We start from the raw sequence: 21,233 nt of genomic DNA, 5'->3' as shown, positions 1-21,233 counted from the left end.
CTGGCCCATACACGGTAGCATCGATATATTCCCAGAAGGTGGGGGATATCCATAGAGAGTTCAAGATGATTCTAATGGGTCCACATCTAATACCATGTCGATTGTATCGATGAAAGAGGTGTGCACATTCATGGTTCATCGAGCTTGTCGTTATTTCAGGGCGAGTTTAGCGGTCTTATGGCCTTCAGTATCGGTTTTCATCTGTCACAATGACATTTCGATCGATGAAAATTCATCGTGCTACTCAAATTTTAAATAATTCATTCACTTTTTATTTAACACGAGAAAATGGAGACGATACGGAAGAAATATCGTAAGATTAATCAACCGATAATTCTCATATAAATCAGCCTGGGTGGTTTTTTTTTGTTTCAGACGAGAGAGAGGATGTGCAGAAGAAGACATTTGCAAAATGGATTAACTCACAACTCATCAAGGTAAATTACCCCGAATTAATCCTCTGGGAGAATCAGGAGTCGTTAATTCTGACCCAGATGCATCCGAATAATTGAAATGTTTTCCTCGTTATTCTGCTCTCCGGGTTAATGTGTATTAAAATATTACACGATCCGCGAAGCTCTCAATCCAATTCATGGAAAGTTTTTTTTTCTGAAATTAAGACAAATTCGCGGGGATCTCGACCGCTGTAAATGCTAATTTACTTCGGGAGAGTGTACAATCAGTACCCAAGAACTTGTAACCTAATGAAGGTCTACGAAATCAGAGGTTGCACTAGCTCTCCCCACTCATGAATACAGTCTCTCATTTAAAAAATTTTTTTGTTTAAGAATAATGATGAGCCAGTGTCAGATTTATTCATCGACCTGCGAGATGGTAATCGACTGCTCTCACTCCTGGAGGTTCTCACATCGAAGACATACGTAAGTGTAAAGCAGCAAAGCTATTCTCCTGATTAATTCGTTTGGATCTGTTAAGCGATCGTTCGACGTTTACAATTTTATTGGGGCTAGGAAAGGGGGATAAGAAATATTATAGTCATTCTTCGCCGTCAGGATAGCGATGCAATACATTATTGCGTAATGACGCAATCATTTCCAATGGGTCTTTAATGATTTCGCTTGGATGCGAATGCTTTGACGTTCAACATTCTCAATTGGCCCCCGGCGTTGCATCATGACGGAAAAAAATATGGGAAATTATTGGACACTGCAAAAAGTTGAGATTTAACTGGTCAGCATTGCAGATCTGGTTTTAACGAGAATTAAAAATGCCCTGTTCCAATGTTATTTCATTCTGAACTGCACACAGGTGCGCGTCATTTGCATTGAGAATAGCGAGGGCGTTGGTACTGCTGGTGTCACGTTTGTGGGCGGAGGAATGTTGACACTGGAATAAATCAAATTTGAAAAAAAAAAAATGATCGTTAGACGCGGTGAAGAAAATAATTCTTCCTTCGGAATCGCGTTCATTCAGTTGATTGAATTTTGATGACCATGGAGTCCGGGATATTTTGAAAAATTCTCCCAGTACAAAGTGAAAAATATTGACTTGATGTATGCCGCACGCATGACGAAACTAATAATTATTTTCTCCTCAATTCTCCGCAGAAGAGAGAACGTGGGCGAATGCGAGTACATCATCTCAACAACGTTAATAAGGCATTACAAATTTTAGAGCAGAATAACGTTAAACTCGTGAACATAAGCAGCAATGATATTGTCGATGGAAATCCCAAATTGATACTTGGATTGGTATGGAGCATAATCCTCCACTGGCAGGTAATTATATTTTTCACCTGAAAAATGTCCCGTCAATCCATTCCCTGCATTTCCTTTGGTAGAGACACGGACTCACTGAAAAATTATCGAATGAATTAGCTCCTAACACTGAAGAAACCTGTACAAGCAATAAAAATCCCATTAAGGCCCGGAAAATTCCCCGACTCTTGTTGAATGCATCCTCGACGATATCCGAGGAGAATAAATTCCTTTGCAAATCTCCTCTGACGTCGAGGTTTATCAAAAATCTTTGGAGAGAAGGAATTATCAAACGGAAAGAAGACATAATGAAGTTTTCTCTCGACTTTTTTATCAATAATAATCTTTTCTGTTTGTAATAAAAAAAAGTCATATAGTTGTGCAATTCATGCAATGCTATTTTAGAGGGATATTTGTGCCTTATCTAGCGATAAATAAATTTATTAACAGTATGAATGAAGGATTTTGGTATTTGAGGTGTACCAAAGTATGCCAATGCCGTAAATGATCTTAATCCGATCTTTGGCTTGGTTAAGGTTGAGAGAAGGTGGTTCGCGTGTCTCAAATCCAGTATTCCCCATGCATTGCGTAAAATCAAGTATAAGAGGTATCGAATAACAAGTTTTTCACAGCACCAAACTGATACATCCAATATTTAATCAACTCGTAACATGTACAGGTACACTATCACTTGAAAGATTTAATGGCGGGACTTCAGCAAACGAATTTGGAAAAAACTCTCCTCGCCTGGTGTCGTTTGAATACCAAGGTAAACCAAAAGCCCTGTGAGATAATAAAACCACAATGACCAAACGAGATTGTCATATATTTCTCATTTTAATTGTTATAGAACTATCCGGGGGTTGACATAAAAAATTTTACGACATCATGGACGGATGGTCTTGCATTCTGCGCACTTCTGCACAAATGGCAACCACAGCTCTTCGATTTCGATAATATCGCTCGTAAACATCCAAATGCTCGGCTCGACCATGCTTTTCGTCTTGCACATGATCATTTAAATATTCAACGTCTCCTCGATCCTGAAGGTAATCATACAAATTCTCACTTGCTTTCAACGATTAAAATATCCCGCGACAAGTGGAGTTTAGATAAATTATAAATTCCCACGAAATTTTAGGGCTAATAAATCTTTTCATTTCCTCTGCAGATGTCAATACAGCCGTTCCAGACAAAAAGTCTATCATGGTGTACGTCATGTGCCTTTTCCAAGAACTCTCTCAGCCAGATGATGATATCGGTGACATTGATATATCAGTGGCCAGTGATTTGAGTCAAGCCACAACTCCTACGACTCCAGTCGCGGAAAACAGTGGGCTTTCTATTGCAAATTTAGGTCTTCCTGCCTCACGACCAATGAGTCTAGCTACCAATGTATCTGTGGAGTTGGGGGGATATCAAGTGGCTCTGGAAGAGGTTCTTACCTGGTTATTAGAGGCTGAAGACAAATTGAGTCATATCTCGGAGCTGGGCCCAACCTTGGAAACTCTGAAAGAACAATTCCACGAGCACGAGTCATTTTTACTGGAGCTGTCGGGCCACCAGGATGGGGTTGGAGCAGTTCTAGAAGAGGGTGCCAGGTTGTTGGCTGAAGGAGGCCTGCACAGGGATGAGGAACAAGAAGTCCGTGTGCAGATGTCTTTGTTGAATTCCAGATGGGAAGAGTTGAGGATGAGAGCTATGGACAGACAATCCAAAATCCATGAGCTACTCCTGAGCATGCAGCAGAAGCAGCTGGATGAGTTGAAGCAGTGGCTGACGAAAACTGAGGACAGAATTTCTCACATGGCTGCTTCAGAAGTGAGCCAAGCAACCCTCGATGAGCAAATGAAACAACTACAGGATCTCCAGAAAGATGTAAAGAAAGAGCAGGTTGTGATCGATGCTGGAAGGAATATAATCGTTATTGTTGATGAGGATAACTCAGAGACAGTCTACGCCCAGATGGAGGACCAGCTGGCAGCTCTCGACGAACGGTGGAATCATATCTGCCAGTGGACGAATGAACGAGCCGAGAAGCTCGAGTCATTCACAACTGTGTGGAAGGAATTCGTTGATGATTACAAGAAACTGCTGTCTTGGTTGAATGAGACGGGAATTACTCTGAGACAAATGGAGGCAGTACCTGCTTCTGAGATTGGAGAGTTTCTCGAGAGAATCAGAAAGATAAGGACACTCAAGATGGAGATGGATGATAATCAGAAGAGGCTCATCGAATTACAGAAATCCGTGCAGGATATTGGGGATAAGGAGATGACGCCTGAGTGCGCTGATTTGCTGGAGAAAATTGAGAATCTTCAGGATCAGTGGGAGGCTATTGGGCAGATCATGGAGGTGCAGAGTCAAAGGGTAGGATACTCGAGAATTTAAATTCTGCTTGTGCTTTTTAATTTATGATGCTTATTGCTTGGCTTATGCTTATGATTTTTATGAATTAATTTATTTTATGTGAGTGAACGCTGGTGTTTTATTTATTACGAGCTATTTCTGCATTTTCTTTACTTTCATCTTTTTTTCTTGTAATGAAATTTTTTTGTGAATAAATGCTTTTCATTTCCGTTGGATAATCTACTCTTCGGCTTTACTTGCACTTTCCTTTTCATCAAATAATTTTCGTCAACAGAAAAATAATTTTTGTGCATTAGATATCGAGCTCCGGCTTTGATTTCCAACTTCAAACCGAGACTGAAACTCGAGTTGTGAAAAGCAACGACTGGATGTCCGAAACCGTGACTAGTATAGCCTATCAACAAGAATTATCGGATGCTCAACATAGTGATTCGAAAAAACGTCGCCTAGCTGGTGCCCGATCGAGACAGGATTTCGAGTCAGCATTATTGAACTTGTATAAGTGGCTGGATTACGTCGACCTCGAAATAGGAAGATCCGAGGGTGTATTCGATGAGCTGAGCGTCGAGGAGAAGAAAGTTGTTTACGAAGAAAGTTTGGCAGACGTTGAGGCGCACAGGGGTGAGTACGAGAAAGTCCTGGATATTGGAGAACAACTTGTGAATGAGTTGAAAGAGGCTGGTGAGCAGTTTGGAGACGAAATTAAGAAGATTAATGACATCAAGAATTGCTGGCAGGGGACGAATAACAGACTCGGTGAGATCAAGGAGAGAATTGATTTTCTCATGGATGTCAAACAATTTCGCTCGGAATTATCAAGTTTGAATTTAATGCTCGATGGATACACGAAGTGGCTCGAGGGCAACAAGGAGAACACCCAGATCGAACCATTCAGGGTAAAGATCAAGTCGATGAAATCCCACGAGGAGAGAGTCAAGAAGTTGCTGGAGAAGGTTGAATTTTTAACGAAAAACACGGGCGAAGGGAGTGACAGTGGTGGCATAGAGAACGACACTAGAGAATTCAGTTCAAAGTGGGAACAATTGCATAATAAACTGTCGACGAGACTGAAAGAGCTGAGCAGTGCTATCGATAAAACTCCTCCCAAGAAATATTCAGAGACAATGGCATTCCTCCTGTCATTCATAAATAACGTTGAGGGGGTTTTATTATCTGAGGACACGGTGCTCTCGAACGAGAAAAATATGGAGGAGCAGTTGAATAAACTGCAGGGCCTCCATAACTCTGTCACAGAGCATCACGATAAATTCAATTATGTTAACAATACCGGACAGGAGTTGATATCGAAAATTGGAGGGGAGCCTCAAGCCCACAGACTTAAGGAGGAGTTGCAGGATTTGAACACCAAGTGGAGTGATATTCCTATCATTTTGGAAGAGCGTCAGCAAAAATTATCTAAAGATATTGAGTCGTTGAGGGAATTTAATGATGAGTTTCGGAGTCTGGAGGAGTGGCTGGAAAAGTCGTCCAAGTATTTGAAGGAAATATCTCAGGATCAGTTGATAACGGACGTGGAAACTACACAATTTAAGCTTGAGCAGCTCAAGTCCCTCTCGGAGGACATAAATAAGACAAAGCCACGGGTTGAGGCACTGCAAACGACGACGAATCACCTGCTTGAAAATTCAGAGCCGAAATTTTCGAGTGTTCTCAACAGTAGGCTTGAAGTGGTTTCGCAGAAATGGCATGGCGTTATCGATGGAGTGAAATCCGAGAGGGATAAATACGAAGCGGCACTGAGGAAAAATGACGAGATTGTCAATGGAATTGAGGACTTTACCAAGTGGCTATCAGCTCTGGAGAAGGAAATCCCTCAGAGTTGTAAAATTACATCCTCGATTGAGCTGTTTCAGATACGCGGACGTTATCAGAATCTTAAGGATAAAATCGACAAACGAGTCGAGGAGTTTCGAAATTTGAACGAAATGGGAAATGACAGGCTGTTGAGTTCAGAGGGCTCATCTGTTCAAGAGCTCGGGAGACGTTTCACCTTCTTGAATGCACGCTGGACCGATGTTACTGATCGTATTTACGAGAGATATAGACAATTGCAAAATGCTAGTCACGAGTACGGGGAATTTAGGGCACTAGTTGCACAGGAGAGTGACTGGCTGGATAAATTGGAAAAGAGATTGAAGAAATCGAGTAAGGGAGCTGCTGACGCTGAGGAAATTTCTGAGGAGCTTGACGATTTAGAGAATTATATTCGAAATCGGCCGGAGTCACGACGAGTGAAAATTCAGGAGATTGGAAAACAGCTCGGTGAGACTGACATCATGATGAGTTCCATTGAAAGTGATGTTGAGGGTTTAGAGAATCGATGGACTGATCTCAGTAAAAAGGCAGGGGAGCGAGCCCAGCTGCTGGAGGGATCAGTGAGACAGGCGCAACAGTCAGAGGGGAGAATACTAGCCCTGCAACATTCTCTAACTCAAGTAGACTCTGTATTAACAGCACGTCTTGACAGTGACTTGACAGCTGATGATTTGCCTCATGATTACCAGAAACTAATAGAAGAAATGGATGGACAGGAGACAACTCTCCACGAGATGAAATCGCAAATAGAAATTTATGAAAATTCTGGCAAGCATGAGGCTGCGAGCCGCCTCAGAGAACAAATGACCTTAATTGAACAGAAGTTCTTGGAAGTTCAGAGGAAGTTTCAACGTTTTCGTTCACCCTCTAATTTGGAACCCAGATTATCACGAGCATTGCGCGAACTTCGGGGTATTGAAGAGGCCACTTGTTTATTGGAACTTGCCTCGGAGGATCCTGAGGCAATTGAGGGTCAATTGAAGCATTGTCTCAGATTCTACCAGACCCTGAGTGAAATAAAGAGTGAAATCGAGAGTATAATCGTAATCGGGAGAAAACTTGTGGAAGAAAATAGTGTCTCAGAGCCCGATAAATTCTCCAAAAGGATCGATACTCTGAAAGAATTATACAACAAACTTGGTCAGAGGATAACAGAATCAAAATCGATCCTCGAATCCGCTCTCGAGTTATCCCGAGATATGTACAAACATATGACGTACTTAAACATGGCCATTGAGAGCATAAATAGAGAACTAGATACCCAGAAAAATATGCCAGATCTTCCTGTCAATGCAATCTACGTCACTGAGACACTCACAGAAGTCCTGCCAAGACTGAATGCTGTTAAGGAGAAACTGTTCCGGAGTCAGGATGAATTTTTGAAACTTTGTGATCCATCGTATTTGGAGCAGCTCAAGGAGAGACTAACGGATATTATAACGAGGCTGTCGAGCACGGAGAAGAGACTGAGGCAAATATCATCGAGTGAGGATGAGCCGAATGTCGATGAAATTAATGCCTGGCTTTTACAAATTGAAGAGAAAATCAATAAATTATGCGATGTACCTGCTGAGGACATTGACAAGGAGCATATTGAGAGATGCAAGGTAATTTATCTGTAATAAATTCATACCATCTTTTATCGGCATTTTTAAAAAATCATAAACGTTAGAGAGGTTTTCAGTGATTGAAAATGAATAATTCTTCCAGGGAATCCAGTCAGACATGACAGAGGTAACTCCCCGAGTATCTCAACTGCAACGCTACACTTTTTACCCGAAAGTGGCTGCTGTCTGCGACAAATGGGACAAGCTTACACGAAAGCTCCAGGTAAATATTCATCTCCTCTCAATTTTATACCATACACAAGTATCAGAATACTTTAATACAATTTCAATCATCGCTTTTCATCACTAAATTGCTTATAACAATGCTTCTCTAAACATTAAAAACCCAATTAAAAAAAAATGATAACGTCGCACATTATAGAAAGATAAAATATACATTATTACTCATGATCAACTAAAAAGAAAATAACACCATGTAATATACGGAGTAACGTAATGAATTAATTTCTAAAAGTGCGCGTGTTTAAGTTCTTGTTGTATTGAACGAATACTCAAGCTAATGTTCACGAGGTAATTACTCAAATCTCAGAGCTAGTATTCCCCAAAGAGGCGAACACGACTGTACATATAAAAATTTGAGAATCGGACACATTATTTTTTGCACTGGAGTCTCTCCCCCTAGTACCACAATAATTTATCAACCAGACGATTAAGAATGATCAGCAAAAAAAATTCTGTACAAAAAGTAAATATCCAGATTATGTAGATGGATAATGTAATATTGGTGATGGACAAGTGAAAAAAAAAAGATCGGTTGAGCTTTCCTTGCACAGAGAAAAGCGCATGGTGGTGTCTATGGCCTGGCTTCACACGATTCATCATCACCATCATCCTAATTAACCCCCTGGCTCTCTATTTCGTTTTAACTAAAAAAAATGTCAGAGAGAAGATAAACGAGAGGAATTCACTCGACCATAAGCCATTAAGAATCATATTTTCGCAGGGTTGGATGTTCAAGGTGACTGATAACATAGCATTAAAGTGCGAGAGATACGATATTGGTAGGGGGAGAGACCCTGGACAGGATAGATTAAGAGAATTCGAGAAATACTCGATTAATGTCGATCAAAATACTGGTGGACTAGAGTACATTAATCCAATTTTCCATAATTACTCATCCGACAATCAGAGGTACTATGAGAGAATAGAGAGAGTCCGAGGGAGAGTCACAGACGTTAACAGTATGATAGAGCATAGGTTCGAGATGAATGAAGTACCAGATGTTGTAAAGACAGCGCAAAATATTGATTATTTGGAGGATGAGGAGGAATTCTTCCTCTCAAAAAATAGTAAATTATTCTCTCAGGTCTCTGCCAATACATTAACAGCAGTTGAGTCACCTGATATTCAGTCGAATCCCCTCCGAGTTGTGGAAGTGAGGGAAATTGAAATAATTAAGGGTATAGCAGCCCCAGGTGAGCGTGTTGTCTTGCCAAAGGCTAATGTGCATTTCGGGCAGAAACCACTTGTGGTCGAAAGGGTGGAAATACTTGAGGATACTGAGACCGAACCCGAGTCTGTTGACACTGATCCTGAGGAGAAGGATGGGGGAGTTCAAGTGAATCCTCGGTTTCATGGAATGAAAAGAGAAATAGTACCTATCTTGAAGAGGAAAAATATAAGCAAACCTTCGGCTGGTCCCAAGAAATTGACCCTTCGTTTGCATGAGGACGAGATCTCCTCGGAGTCTTCAGTCGGTTATCGGATGTCTCAAGATGGAGATAATTGTGGGAGATATACTGGTACCTCGTGGAAGGACGAAGCGAGTGTTGCTGAGTATTTAATATTGGATGAGGATGAAGGAGGTCGTCCATCGGAGATACGCGAGGAAGGGACTGAAAATAAAAGGGTAGAGTTAAGGGGCATGCTTCATAAACAACAGGATGACGTTAAGACAGGGAAAATTGGCGTTGTTAATAGAGATGATAATAAGGGGAAGAGATCCATTGCTGTGAGAAGATTAAAGGGTCTTTCCTTGGATGATACCAAGGAGGATTGCGAGAGTTTTTACGGCAGTGATAAAGAGACTGACGACGCTCTGATATTTTCGGATGATACTGAGATTGACGCCAGTAGTGATAGTAGCTCAGATGGGGATACTAGCTCTGTGAGGGGTAATGAAAACTTCGTGAATAAGGTAATCTTAACACGTGGAGAAAATAAAGCCAGAATCAATCACAATCCTCCATTAACTTCGTGATTAAATCCATCAATGCTAGATTCTCCCCTCGTAATATCTTTTAAATTGGTGAAACTGGTTTTCATTTTAGTCGACGGCTGAGAGGGTGGAAAGAATTCCCCAGAAACCGGAGCTCAAGTCTCATGTCGATGGGAAAGACGTACGCAGCTCCAACTCATCAAAAATTGCATTAGAACGTGATATCATTGAGTTCGAGCAAGCTGCACAGCTCATGTCGAGGAGAATAGACGTTATGCTAATGACTGTTGGTGCTGTCTCCAATGAGAAGGATCCCTCCGAGCGGCTTGAGGTAAGTGAAATGGAAATGTCTTTTAGTCTCAAATTCTATTTTCCTCGACGAGACGATGTTCGTGTTTCTATTCTACTCTATTTTATCAGAGAGCAATATCGAATGCGCCCGAAAAAATTCTAGGTTTTGAAAAACGAAGTGAGTAGTCTTGCACCGGACGCGGCTTCTCTAATAAGTCGCGGGGACGGTCTAGTAATGAAAGTTCACATGCTGGACCCGGGACGCGCGGAAAAAATAAAAAATGAACACCAGGATAAACTCCGTAGCAAATGGCATCAAGTGATGACCGAAGTTGACTCCCGGCGCGTTCAAGCTCAAAAAGCTGAGCAATTGCTAAAACAATACAACAAACTAATAAGTGACTTCGAAAAATGGTTCCGTGAGGTGCCTGCAAAGTTGGAACAAGCGAACAATTACGAGAAGCAATTGGAGAGCTTTACCGAGGAGTTCGATGCTAAGCAAGAGGAGATAGAAAAGTTGAACAATTTGTGCAACGAGTTGAAGAAACTCAATGTTGGGTACCCAGAGGCTATTCGTTACAGTATAAACACAAGGTGGCACGAGATAAGCTCTCAATTTAAAAGGTACAGTGGCAGCAAAGACAAGGAGAAAGTAGCGGACAAAAAGATGGAATTGCAGGAGGTTGGCAGTGCCTCAGCTCTTGATTTCGCCACGAGATCAAATAAACTGAGGGAGGCTATATCCACAATATCACGTTCATTAAACTCAACTCCATTGAATGGCAAAGATTACGAACTCTTCTTGAGTCAGGAGGAGTGTTTACGAAAAATGAGTAATGCATTAAGTATATTGAGACCAAGCGTCGAGGAGATGGGTTATCTGTCTGAAAGTGCAGCATTAAGCATAAAAAAAGAGACAAGTGATCAAGCGAAACGTTTGGCTGAGAAATTGAGGGAGGAATGGCTGACAGTCAATCGTAATTACACCGAGAGATACAATCGCTGGGTTAAGTGCTCCCAGAAATGGAGGGAGGTCGATCACTCTTGTTGGATGTTCACTGAGTACATGGACAAGTCGACCGAGATATTGAAAAAAGTATCACCGAAAAAATCGGGAGGCGTTCTCCCAGAGATGGAGCATGAGATACAGCAGATGCAGAAAATGTTTGGCTCCATTGGCACATTGCATGCTGATATTTTGTCTCGTTCGTCCCCTGAGGATATTACTGAATTACAAACTACTGTTGATCATGCAAAACATCGATGGCACCAGTTATTGGCTGAGTTCAATGCCCTCAAAGAAAAGTAAGTCCTATTCTCTATCGTTGCATTGTTAAAAAAAATTTCAGCGGCTCTTGTTTGAAAAATACTAGTTCACTATTCGTTCAATTTAAATTCAATTCAACTCGAACAGTACGAGATTTATAAAAGTGAGAGGATTATTGTTGGAGGGTTTACATGTAGGTAGAAATCATGTAGTACAACACTGAAGCAATGGTATTCCCGAAATATGCTTGAGGGGAATTCATGGGTTCTGGCTTCAAACGAAACTTTACGTTGTGCTATTTCAGTTTGCTTTTGACTCGAGCGTGGGGAGGCTGTTGTTTATCTAGCCTGCGATTCGGAAAATTCATTACGAAATGTGTTATGGAATTTTCAAGGGTTTGTGAATTTCGGTAGTAATGAAACACGTGAGGGATATTTTATTATTTGGGAAATTGTAATCTGAAATTCGATTTATGAAGAAGCGCTTTCGTCGAAAATGTGACTTATATTTTACGTTTCCGGGTTTGTCTCGAAAGGTACACCGCCATGGAGAAAAAAGTAAATAACAAAGAGGCCATTCTACAATCCGCCAAGAATAGTATTGGACGTGTCAGTGCGCTCTTGGACTCCAGTGCAAATCCTTCGGATGACACGTCCCTGTCCATCAGGTTATCCATGATAAAGGTGAGTTACTATTGTTGAATATATAGTACATTCGATTACGGTGTGTGGCGCCAAAAATATATTTCCGCTTCCTCAAGTTAACTGCGCCAAGACGTGAATAGCTGTCGCTTTTATTTTTTTCTATATATCCGGTTGTTGACGAACAGCGTTGTGAATTCCTATTGAATAAATTGTAGTCCTCGGGGTAGCACGAAGCTATTGCCCTTCACTCCTGCAGAGCTGGGAAAATCATTCGAGTCAATAATCAAAAAACTCAATTTTGCTGAATAAATAAGAAATCCACCGTATCTTTGATACAGCTGATTAGGTTTTTTATTAGTATTTATGTTTACGAGATTTATGGTATTGGTGTTTTTCTTCGGAGAAAATTTATGATGGTCTGAAAACTGCCGGTTTTATTCGTACTCTCGAGTTTTTTTTTATGGCAGTCGTTTTTGTTTTATTAAGGGTGTATCGTCTTTGAAAAATATGTTTCACTGTGCAGGCAAGGGAGGAGGAACTTGGCGCTCAGAAAAACGAGCTAGAGAGCCTGAAGAGTCATTCGCATAATTCGGATGATGAGCAGTTGCTCGGGCTTCTGAGGGAAATTGCAACGGGTCAGAGCAATCTATCCTGCCACCGAGATTATGTGCAGAATAAATTGATTTCGATCAAAAAGTATATTAATAGCTTGGATAGTGTCATGGGTTGGGTTATGGAGACAAGCACTAGGATTAATATTTCACGAGAGCTGCCTGGGACTGAAAGGGAGCAAGTTCTTGACGGCATTATGGTGAGTTTGCAAATTTCAGATCGAGACTAGAGCTTAATGGGTCATTCTATAGATTCCTTTTTATCACAAGATTTAATTAATTTTATCAGGTGGAAGTGAAGGATCGAGAGACGGAAGTAAAGGAGGTGCTTGAGAATTACACAAATTTAGAGAAAGAGTGTGAAGCTGCTAAGCAACCAGTCTCTGTAGAACTTCAGGTAAATTTGAAGAGAAGGGGATAAATCAATTTGGCAATTGACAGATATTAATTTAAATTCGTTATAAATTCTGTTGCAGGAGAAGCTGAAGAAATTACGTGAGGACTGGCATCATGTGAAAAATCGTGGCGAGGTCGCGGAGAGTGAAGGCCCGAGTCTGACCCCAGTGAGAGCCAGGGGTGAGTCGAATGATCAATATTATTTCAGTTTATTTCCGGCTTTTTCTTCTACGAGGAAATAAAATCCTCTGCTATCCCACAATGAAAAATGACCACATAAAAAATCATTTGCGTTTGATAACATTTCTGCGATCGAACGCAGCAATTCCTGGAGGAGTGAAAAATATTTTTTCTTCTCGAATACAAAGGGGGAAAGGTAGCGCGAAAAAAGAGTCACCAGTACTCTTTTATTGAAAATCCCTGGGGCACTGTCTCAATCCTCCTTCAACAAGTGTTTGTCGACCGGGGAATAAGTGGAGAAAGATCCGATGGAAAAAAGAAACTCGGAAAGAAAAATAGAACCCCAGGGTTCACCCAATGTTTTTATAAAATTCAATCTGGTCAGGGGGTATCATGCCTATTTGAAAGCGTCGGAGTAGAAAGTCTAGAACAAATCGGTGTATTTGATTGGAAAACTTTAACAAAACAAATCAGTGCAGAAATAATGATCAATTGATAAGTGAAAAAAATCATTTCCACTGTAATGGGGAAGCACTATAATGATTATCTCGAAATATTCTGGTCGGGGGATGATCACAGGGAAACCGCAACCTTGAGGCTTCGATTGTTGCACTGTTAAGGAAATTCCTCGTACTTTGATTACACTCAAACTTCCTCTAAGGCGAATTTCTGGCTTCATTACTTCTCCGTGACCTCGACAGCATAATCGCTCGAATAGTATCAGCAAAGGTGTGGAATTATAAATGTTTTAAATCAAGTCTCTCGATCCAATTATTTTTCATTAGGATTTCATGTAATTATCCGCTTACTCGATCGACTTCGGAAAGTATTGAAGGGAAAGGTTGAAATTCATCGTCAAGGGGGAGGAAAAAAATGGCCTCTCAAACTTTTACAGCCTCTTGCTTTACATTCGCCCGTAAAAAAATCTTCACGAAATTTCCTCCGTGATGTAAAGTAGTTCTTGTACTTCCACTCGTGATTTTCTCGAATTAAATCGTTGAATTATCAGAAGCACTTATGCCTGACTGTTTTATTCAGATTTGACTGCTTTCTTCACTCTCTTAACTCATCATTCCTCTATCTCATCGAGTTGGTGAAGCTTCTCCCCCATTAAATCGTTCGAAATTCATCGTGAAACCAAGGATGAATAAAAAAAATAATCCTTCAAAGTTTTACGGCCCCTTGCTCTACATTTAGCCATAAAAAATACTGGCGAAATTTCCTCCATAATGTAAACTAGTTCCTGTATACTGCCCCAACTCTAAACTCCACCAGGGAGGATGTGGGTTTTGCACCGGGGGATGCAAACCAGCCGAGTAGAAAAGAGGATTAACGCTAGCAGCATTGTGAAGCTTCAAGTCCCCAACTTGCTTCAAGTGATGTAATATGAATCCTCCCCAGTAAAATTCAGGCTCCAAGGATTCCATTAATAAGCCAAAATGCCGCAACAAATGATCACAATTGTTTGCCACGCAAATGGATCCCGCGATTTATCCCCCGAGTAATATGCTGAGTACAGAATTTTTGAGTTCTGCTGCGCTCGTTGGTTTTTCGAGGACTTGAGTTCACTCAAGTGAGTGTGAACCAGGGGTTTTTTATGCTGGGCATGGTGATGACACAGTGCTCTCTGCAGCTGACCATTCCATTATATCGCAGCATCCACTTCCCATTAACTCTGTCATCGAACTCTCCTCATTTCATTTCACAATTTCCCCCTCATTCGTTTTCTTTACCCTCGTAAATTAGCTATGAAATTGAATATTGATTTACCAGGGGGAGAAAAATGAGAGGGTTATTGGAGCAAAAAGGCCAGAGTAATCAGTGGAGAATGAGCGTCTCCATTCTTTGATCAGTTACAAGTGAATTGAGAGAATAATAGTATCTGCGTGTTGAAAGTGTTCTCCCTCATCATTTTTACAATTAAATGCTGAGGCAAATGCATCGACTCACTCACTCTCATCCATTGGTGAATCGATTTTGACGCTCCAAGTGTGTGCAGTGAGAGGTGTAGCTCTGAGTAACACTAGACATTGAGTCAGGGATAATGGCGTACGTTCGCTGCAAGGAATTGCAGTTGGGCGGGAGACACGTACCAAAAAAATAAATAAAAAGAGGGACTGCAAGTGAAGAGAGAGAATTCGGGGGGATGACAGACGTTGGACGCTAGCAACGATCGGACTAGGTGATGGAGAGCCGCAAGGGTCCTACAAAACCCACCCTTTTTCGCCCTCTTGTTGAGTGTGGAACGACGGAGTAGCTTCATCGTGAAGGGTGGATACCACCTACTCTAGTTAGTCCAAAAGTACTTGTGAAAATAATCCTCATTTTATTCTCAAAATCAATCCATTTGAATCCCTCTCATCATAGCGAAAAATCGGCGACTTCAATTTTAACGACAAAAATATTTTCATTGGAATTGAAAAACAAATTATTTCTCAGCTCCCCCGTGTTTTATACTCGGTTCTCGTTTATTCTCCGTTGCCAGTGTCATCCTCTTGTTATTACGTTTTATGGAGACTGATGAAAGACTCGCATCATTTCGCACACGAATACTTCCCCTGTTTCACTGTTTCATTTTCCTACCCTTTGAGAATTCTCCCTCCGCGTTTCTTTTTTTAACGAAAAAAAAAAGAATTCAAGTTGAGTCTCCGAGTTGGTGGTCTTCCCGTCTATTCACTCAGGCATTTTCTCATATTCCAAGTTTTAACGACTACCCACTGGGTTTACCAAGCGAGCCAAAGTTGTAACCTACCTCAACTTTTCGCCCCCCTGTGACTGCATTGTCCTCATAAAACTGTCCGGAGGTATTATCAAGTGTTTGTCATTGAAAAGTCAGTGTTTATTCAAGTTTATTTATTGAGCATTATACTTATTCTTCCATAAAAAATAGTCAAAAACAAATGCAGTGAGGTATAAAATGCCGTATATCAAGTAGAGCCATAGAACAATGTCGTGGCTTGATGAAAGAATTCCCTCATTTTCCAGTTCCATTTTTACATTTGCACCCTAAAAAATTTAATGGATCAGGGAAAATCTCGGCAAACATAAAACCGGAAAATGCCAGTATTAATTGGATTAACATTGGATGTGTAGTTTTAATTATTAAAGTATTAAAATCCAGAAAATTCCTCGGGCAATGTTAATCAAAAGGAATCACTGAATACTTGGCTGTGCAGTGAAAAAATTCAACACATCACGGTTTTTTAATTAGCATTTTACGCTTTTCTCGGGGATGTTACGGTAAATATGTAGTGGAGTAAATATTCTCTTATAATCTAATTTGGTTCAAACTTTAACTGATGCCAAATGGTGGGATTTTTTTTTTTATTATCAATGTGCTGTAAAATTGTTGGAGGGTGAGAGGGGGTGAGGGTGGAGTTATGACTGCGTTTAGTTGGAAATGGTATCGCGATCGCGGAAAAAAAGGAGAAGCATTGGACAATGAGTCGGTAGACTGGGGGGGGGGTAAGGATGGGCTTTGAAATGAGGCCGCTATGATGAAAAGCTGGCGAGGGGGTTAAGACACCCTCTTCCCTCTGCCTACCATTATACAGTGGTGCTGTTCGCTCTGGTTCCCCGAGGTTTAACTCACCTACCCCCATTGAAACAGTCACGCCAGTATATTCCTCTCCATATCTCTCGGATATATATATTTTTCTATACCGAGGGCGCTTTCATTCTTCCGAGCAAATACTTTTTACACGTGAACTTCAATATTGGGATTTTTTAACAGATTTTTTCAATCGCTATTTGACAGGAATTTTTCATTCAACAGTTGAATATCAAAAGTGTTTTGTTTAGACTCGTGTGATTGATTGGGGAATTTTTATTATTTAGAAGATGAAAATTTGGCAGGCTCAGTGGAAAAAAAAATTGTGGTTCAACTCGTCAAATATCGATCAATTGGTTTTTGGCAAAAATTCGTGCATCAGATTGATTGATAGATGGAAATTTATTTTTTATTGGAAATTTGTCGTCATGGCTGGAAAACGCTCATTCACTCTTCTCTGGTTCTCACCCCTTCCGACTTGACCACAACGGAGAATGGGATTCCCCCATTTGCCAATTTGTGGGCTATTGTTCTCAAACGCTCGTTATTTTCTACTATAACTGGAACAGCCGGGTATCCATAACTTTTCCACTCAGCCCAAGAGTTTTCAGTATTTTACAGACAATTTGGTCGAGTTACATTAGTCATCTGTTGACAGGAAAAATGTCGTTTGGAATAATACCCTAGATAACCCGCGTTTCTGTCGGACCGGTACGCCATATGGAAAATTTAATTAATCGTAAATTTAGGAATCGCGATCGGTTTCTGAGGGTTAGAAATGTGGAGGGAATCGCAGGCTAATATCGACGTATGTTTGGTTACTCGGGGGAGCTCTTTAGAGGCTACAACGAATTTAGTTTAGTCTACGAGAGACTGGGATGAGAGATAAAGCCCCCGAATACACCCCGAAATCCTGTATTCTACTCGTGTAATCGTGACACATTTTCCTTTCTATGAAATTGAATAATTCCCGTTCTATTTTCAGTATTACTGAATATAGTTCCCAGGAAAAGTTCAGAACGTACAAGTTAATGAGAACATTGTCCCTAATTCATTTCAACTTATATAATATTAATTAAAATTTTGAGATTTTCTGTACAAGAACGACCGCGCGTGCATTCTTTCGACATTAAAATTATTTCCAGATCGATTTTTCCTTTTTATGTTGAGAGGATTGAAATTCCAAATTCAAGGAAATCTTCGTATAAATTTTTATTATTAGATTAAAACGGATAGCAGTGGATGGCTTACTGCCCACTTGGTTTCTGAGAGCGGTTATTCCAAATCGATAAAAAAATGTGGAGAGTAATTTTCACAGTCTCAATATTTTTGCTCTCGGCAAAGACTCGTGAAGTTTTCATATAGTGAGGAGCAACGAAAGGGAAAAAATCCTGAAAATGAAAGAAAAAATATCGAAATGGTTTGCTCAAGTTTTCCCCCGGCCTTTCCAGCTAAATCCGTTCTCAATTCACGTGGCAAGGGATATTTATCGGAAAATACCCAAGTTCAACCGGTCTCCTTGCTATGTTATTCTCACCGTTTAATGGAGCTCTGGGTATTCTCCGAGTTATTGAATATTGCAGAGTGATAAATCGTTAAATTACTCTGCACCCCAGAATAATTGAAAAAATTTCACACTAATGGAATGATCAAATTGTTTAGCTATTGAGTTTGATATCGGGAATTTTATGAAAAACGCTACGGAAAAATATAAAGCAGGGATGAATTGAAATCTCTGTTCTTCTCGGGAGATATATTGTGAATCGAGACTATCTGGCCGTATTCCACCAACTCGACCCCATTTACCGCAGTACTCGGCGAAAATACAATAAAAGAAGTCAATGGGCAAGAGAAATTACGCCATTGTAATTATAAGTCGGTCAGAAGGCATTGTGCAGTGGATTTAAAGTGGATCGACCGTAGTAATTAGAGCTCATGAAAAACAGAAAAATTTGCCGAGGAATTATAGCAAAGAGAATAATTTTTTTCTTCATGAAATCTCGTAAAAAAAATTGAATATCAATTCAGGGATGAATATTTTCAACATTAAAAATATTAAATCGTCTCGATATTTCGCACGCCTTTTGGGACACCTCAAGTTTTTCGCAAACTTTGGCTGTATGAAGAATAATCAGAGTCGTGGTACAACGCTAATGGCTCATTACCCGCCATTATACCCCCTTTAATAATACCAAGGCGCAAAAGTTGTTGCGCCAAAACCGGTGGGCGAACGAGCATAATTGACGGCAAGGAGAATTAATTACTCAAAGTTAGATTCACTAGAACGTAATCGAGGGCCTCTTGCCTACCGGAAATGAACGATATCCTATTAACCCCCAGGGAGATATCCCTATGCAGACTCATTGGCCGAACATTGTCCGTTTATCATCTCCGATTATTCATGGCGAATTGGACATTAATTTTAATGTGAAATGAATGTGAATGAATATGAATTTCCCGGGAGAACTCGATTGAATTGGGACTCATTGCATTCATTTCGTTCGAATTGAAAATGCATTACGTCATCGATGTACTCAATTAAGAGTTGAGAATAAAATGACATTGACGATTCGGATTGAAATTAATGGAATTGTTTATTTAAAAATATGCCTCTCAGAGAGCAAAATGAAAAATAAACAACTCATGTCTTCTTTGCAAACTCAAATTGTCTGACGAGCCTCTGGTGAACCAATGCCTCAAAAAACTTTTTATCACATCAAAGAGAATAGAAAATTTCTGTACATCTCCCCAGCGCACATGTTATCCTCGATTTTTCAGTTGTTTATCAAGACCTTTCATCTGCGTACGGTAAAGTTGAAACGGCAAAAGCCTCTCACCAAGTTTTTCACAACTCCCCAAAAGCCATCTTTGATTCAACTGAAAATGAGTTTGCGTTGGAGACGACGTTTGATACTTTGTAAATCGTCACAAACGGCATTACTAACATAGTTGTAAATGGCAGTTTGCACTTTGACGGGAAGTCAGTCTGCGGTGTTACTTGGTGGCTTCCATTGCCAGAAGGGAATGCCGGTGACATTGACCGTTGAGTGAGGGTGAACATGAGTATGGAGGGCTAGAATGTGCAAGGGTGAAGTGGGTGGAGACCCCAAGGGGATGGCAAAAGTGGCGGAACATATCATTCCCCAGGAACTTTGCACAATCTCTCTTTCCTCGTTTTAAAAATCATTGAAAATCATTCTTCTCTGGATACCACTGGACTGATAAAAAAAATTTCAAATTAATCTCCATCAGCGGTAATGATTAGAAGATTGAGTGAGAATAGTCCTGATGATGATGGATCTGCTGGCGGAAGCGTGGCAAACTCGGGGGAGGAAATGAAATGATGTTGGATTGTCTGAGAAACACCGGGAGATGATGGGGAATTTTGGAAAGTGTGTAGTTTAGGGGGACAGGTATTATCTGGAGCGAGAAGGCGCGTGGTGAGGGCGCCTGCGCCACTGATATCCTGGTCTAAACTGTGTGGCCGGGTTGCCGCGAGGGATGACGACGAGGGGATGTGACGCAGTCTGCCCCAGACAAGCACGGGGTACATTTGCCACGAGAAAACATATCCATTCAGATCGTATATTTCCGGGGCCGTTGTAAACACCCAAAACGTGGCTTCCACGCCAATTACCCCACGTTTTTTTTTTTTCACCCTTTAACAGAACTTTTTTAACGAAAATTTCTTAACAATCCCCAGTGAATCTTGGTGGCCTTAGTTCAGGTGTCTGTGGACCAATGTTTATTTGTGGTTTATTACTCAAAAATGCGGGATACATGACTCCGAGATGAAGTATTTTGTGTAAGTGACGTTCTCCTTTTATTTGAGGTCCTTGAAAAAATGGGGGAGTGAATAGTTCGTGTATTTTTCATTGAATTAAATTGAAATTGTGTCAATATGGACTGGCTGAATAGTTCGGGAATATCAATAGTTAAACAAGAGGAAATTAATGTTGTGGGAATTTCTGACTTTTGAAAGAAAATTTGACTCGTGTTATTATAGCACAGGGAATGTAGGAGATTTGGAGTTCGGTCAGGAGCTCACGTGCACTTGGACAATCCTCCGAGCTTGTCTCGTCGACCTTCAGCTTTTCCCTGATTTATGTATTTCCATTTTGTTTCTTGTTACGGCCTCATGAATAATTCACATCCGCATAACTCGGAAATTCATCTGGCCAATATTTTTCTTCACTTTGTGGGTGAGATGAAGGGTTTATGGAGACGTGACATCAGTTGCGGGTAGTTCAAATTTTCGGTAATTAAATCGAAAATAATCGCGACTCTTGGATAATGGAATTGGGTTGGGGGGTGATGGGCGTGAATGGACGGTTCGAATTGACTAATTTGAATACTAATATGCGCCGAGGATTACTGGAAATAAATGTCAACATCGTGGACGCTATAATTCGTTTATTGTACATGCCAATGAACCGACACTTAACACTCCACCCCATCGCCTCTCCACATTAATTACACCTCGCGATTATTCCGATTCCTCCGTGAGAATTTGTTTGGTGGTAGTTCACAAACACCAAAAGCGTGAATTTACTGTCCCACCGCCTCGTACTAGTGCTTGGAAAT

General features: G+C 40.6%; 1 protein-coding gene across 7 annotated transcripts in view; it reads left to right on the top strand.

Moving 5' to 3' along the window:
- The window catches only part of Dys (Dystrophin), a 129,676-nt gene that overhangs the window by 7,079 nt on the left and 101,364 nt on the right, over positions 1 to 21,233 (top strand). For 5 of the 7 annotated variants that reach the window (XM_011312016.1, XM_011312011.1, XM_011312014.1 and 2 more), the window contains 15 exons: positions 376 to 437; positions 789 to 881; positions 1,569 to 1,739; positions 2,398 to 2,487; positions 2,569 to 2,767; positions 2,890 to 4,088; positions 4,385 to 7,531; positions 7,635 to 7,754; positions 8,496 to 9,689; positions 9,823 to 10,041; positions 10,165 to 11,306; positions 11,804 to 11,951; positions 12,436 to 12,723; positions 12,813 to 12,920; positions 13,000 to 13,099. In XM_011312016.1, the coding sequence (XP_011310318.1) occupies positions 376 to 437; positions 789 to 881; positions 1,569 to 1,739; positions 2,398 to 2,487; positions 2,569 to 2,767; positions 2,890 to 4,088; positions 4,385 to 7,531; positions 7,635 to 7,754; positions 8,496 to 9,689; positions 9,823 to 10,041; positions 10,165 to 11,306; positions 11,804 to 11,951; positions 12,436 to 12,723; positions 12,813 to 12,920; positions 13,000 to 13,099 (8,280 nt within the window). Of the gene's footprint in view, positions 1 to 234; positions 314 to 375; positions 438 to 788; positions 882 to 1,568; positions 1,740 to 2,397; positions 2,488 to 2,568; positions 2,768 to 2,889; positions 4,089 to 4,384; positions 7,532 to 7,634; positions 7,755 to 8,495; positions 9,690 to 9,822; positions 10,042 to 10,164; positions 11,307 to 11,803; positions 11,952 to 12,435; positions 12,724 to 12,812; positions 12,921 to 12,999; positions 13,100 to 21,233 lie in introns of those variants that run through there. The other 2 variants (XM_011312012.1, XM_011312017.1) reach the window with 2 other exon arrangements.

Source organism: Fopius arisanus, unplaced genomic scaffold (assembly GCF_000806365.1).
Source record: "Fopius arisanus strain USDA-PBARC FA_bdor unplaced genomic scaffold, ASM80636v1 scaffold00095, whole genome shotgun sequence".
NCBI lineage: Eukaryota > Metazoa > Arthropoda > Insecta > Hymenoptera > Braconidae > Fopius > Fopius arisanus.
Note: the sequence above shows the minus strand (reverse complement) of the source record. Positions and strands in the feature narration are given on the sequence as shown.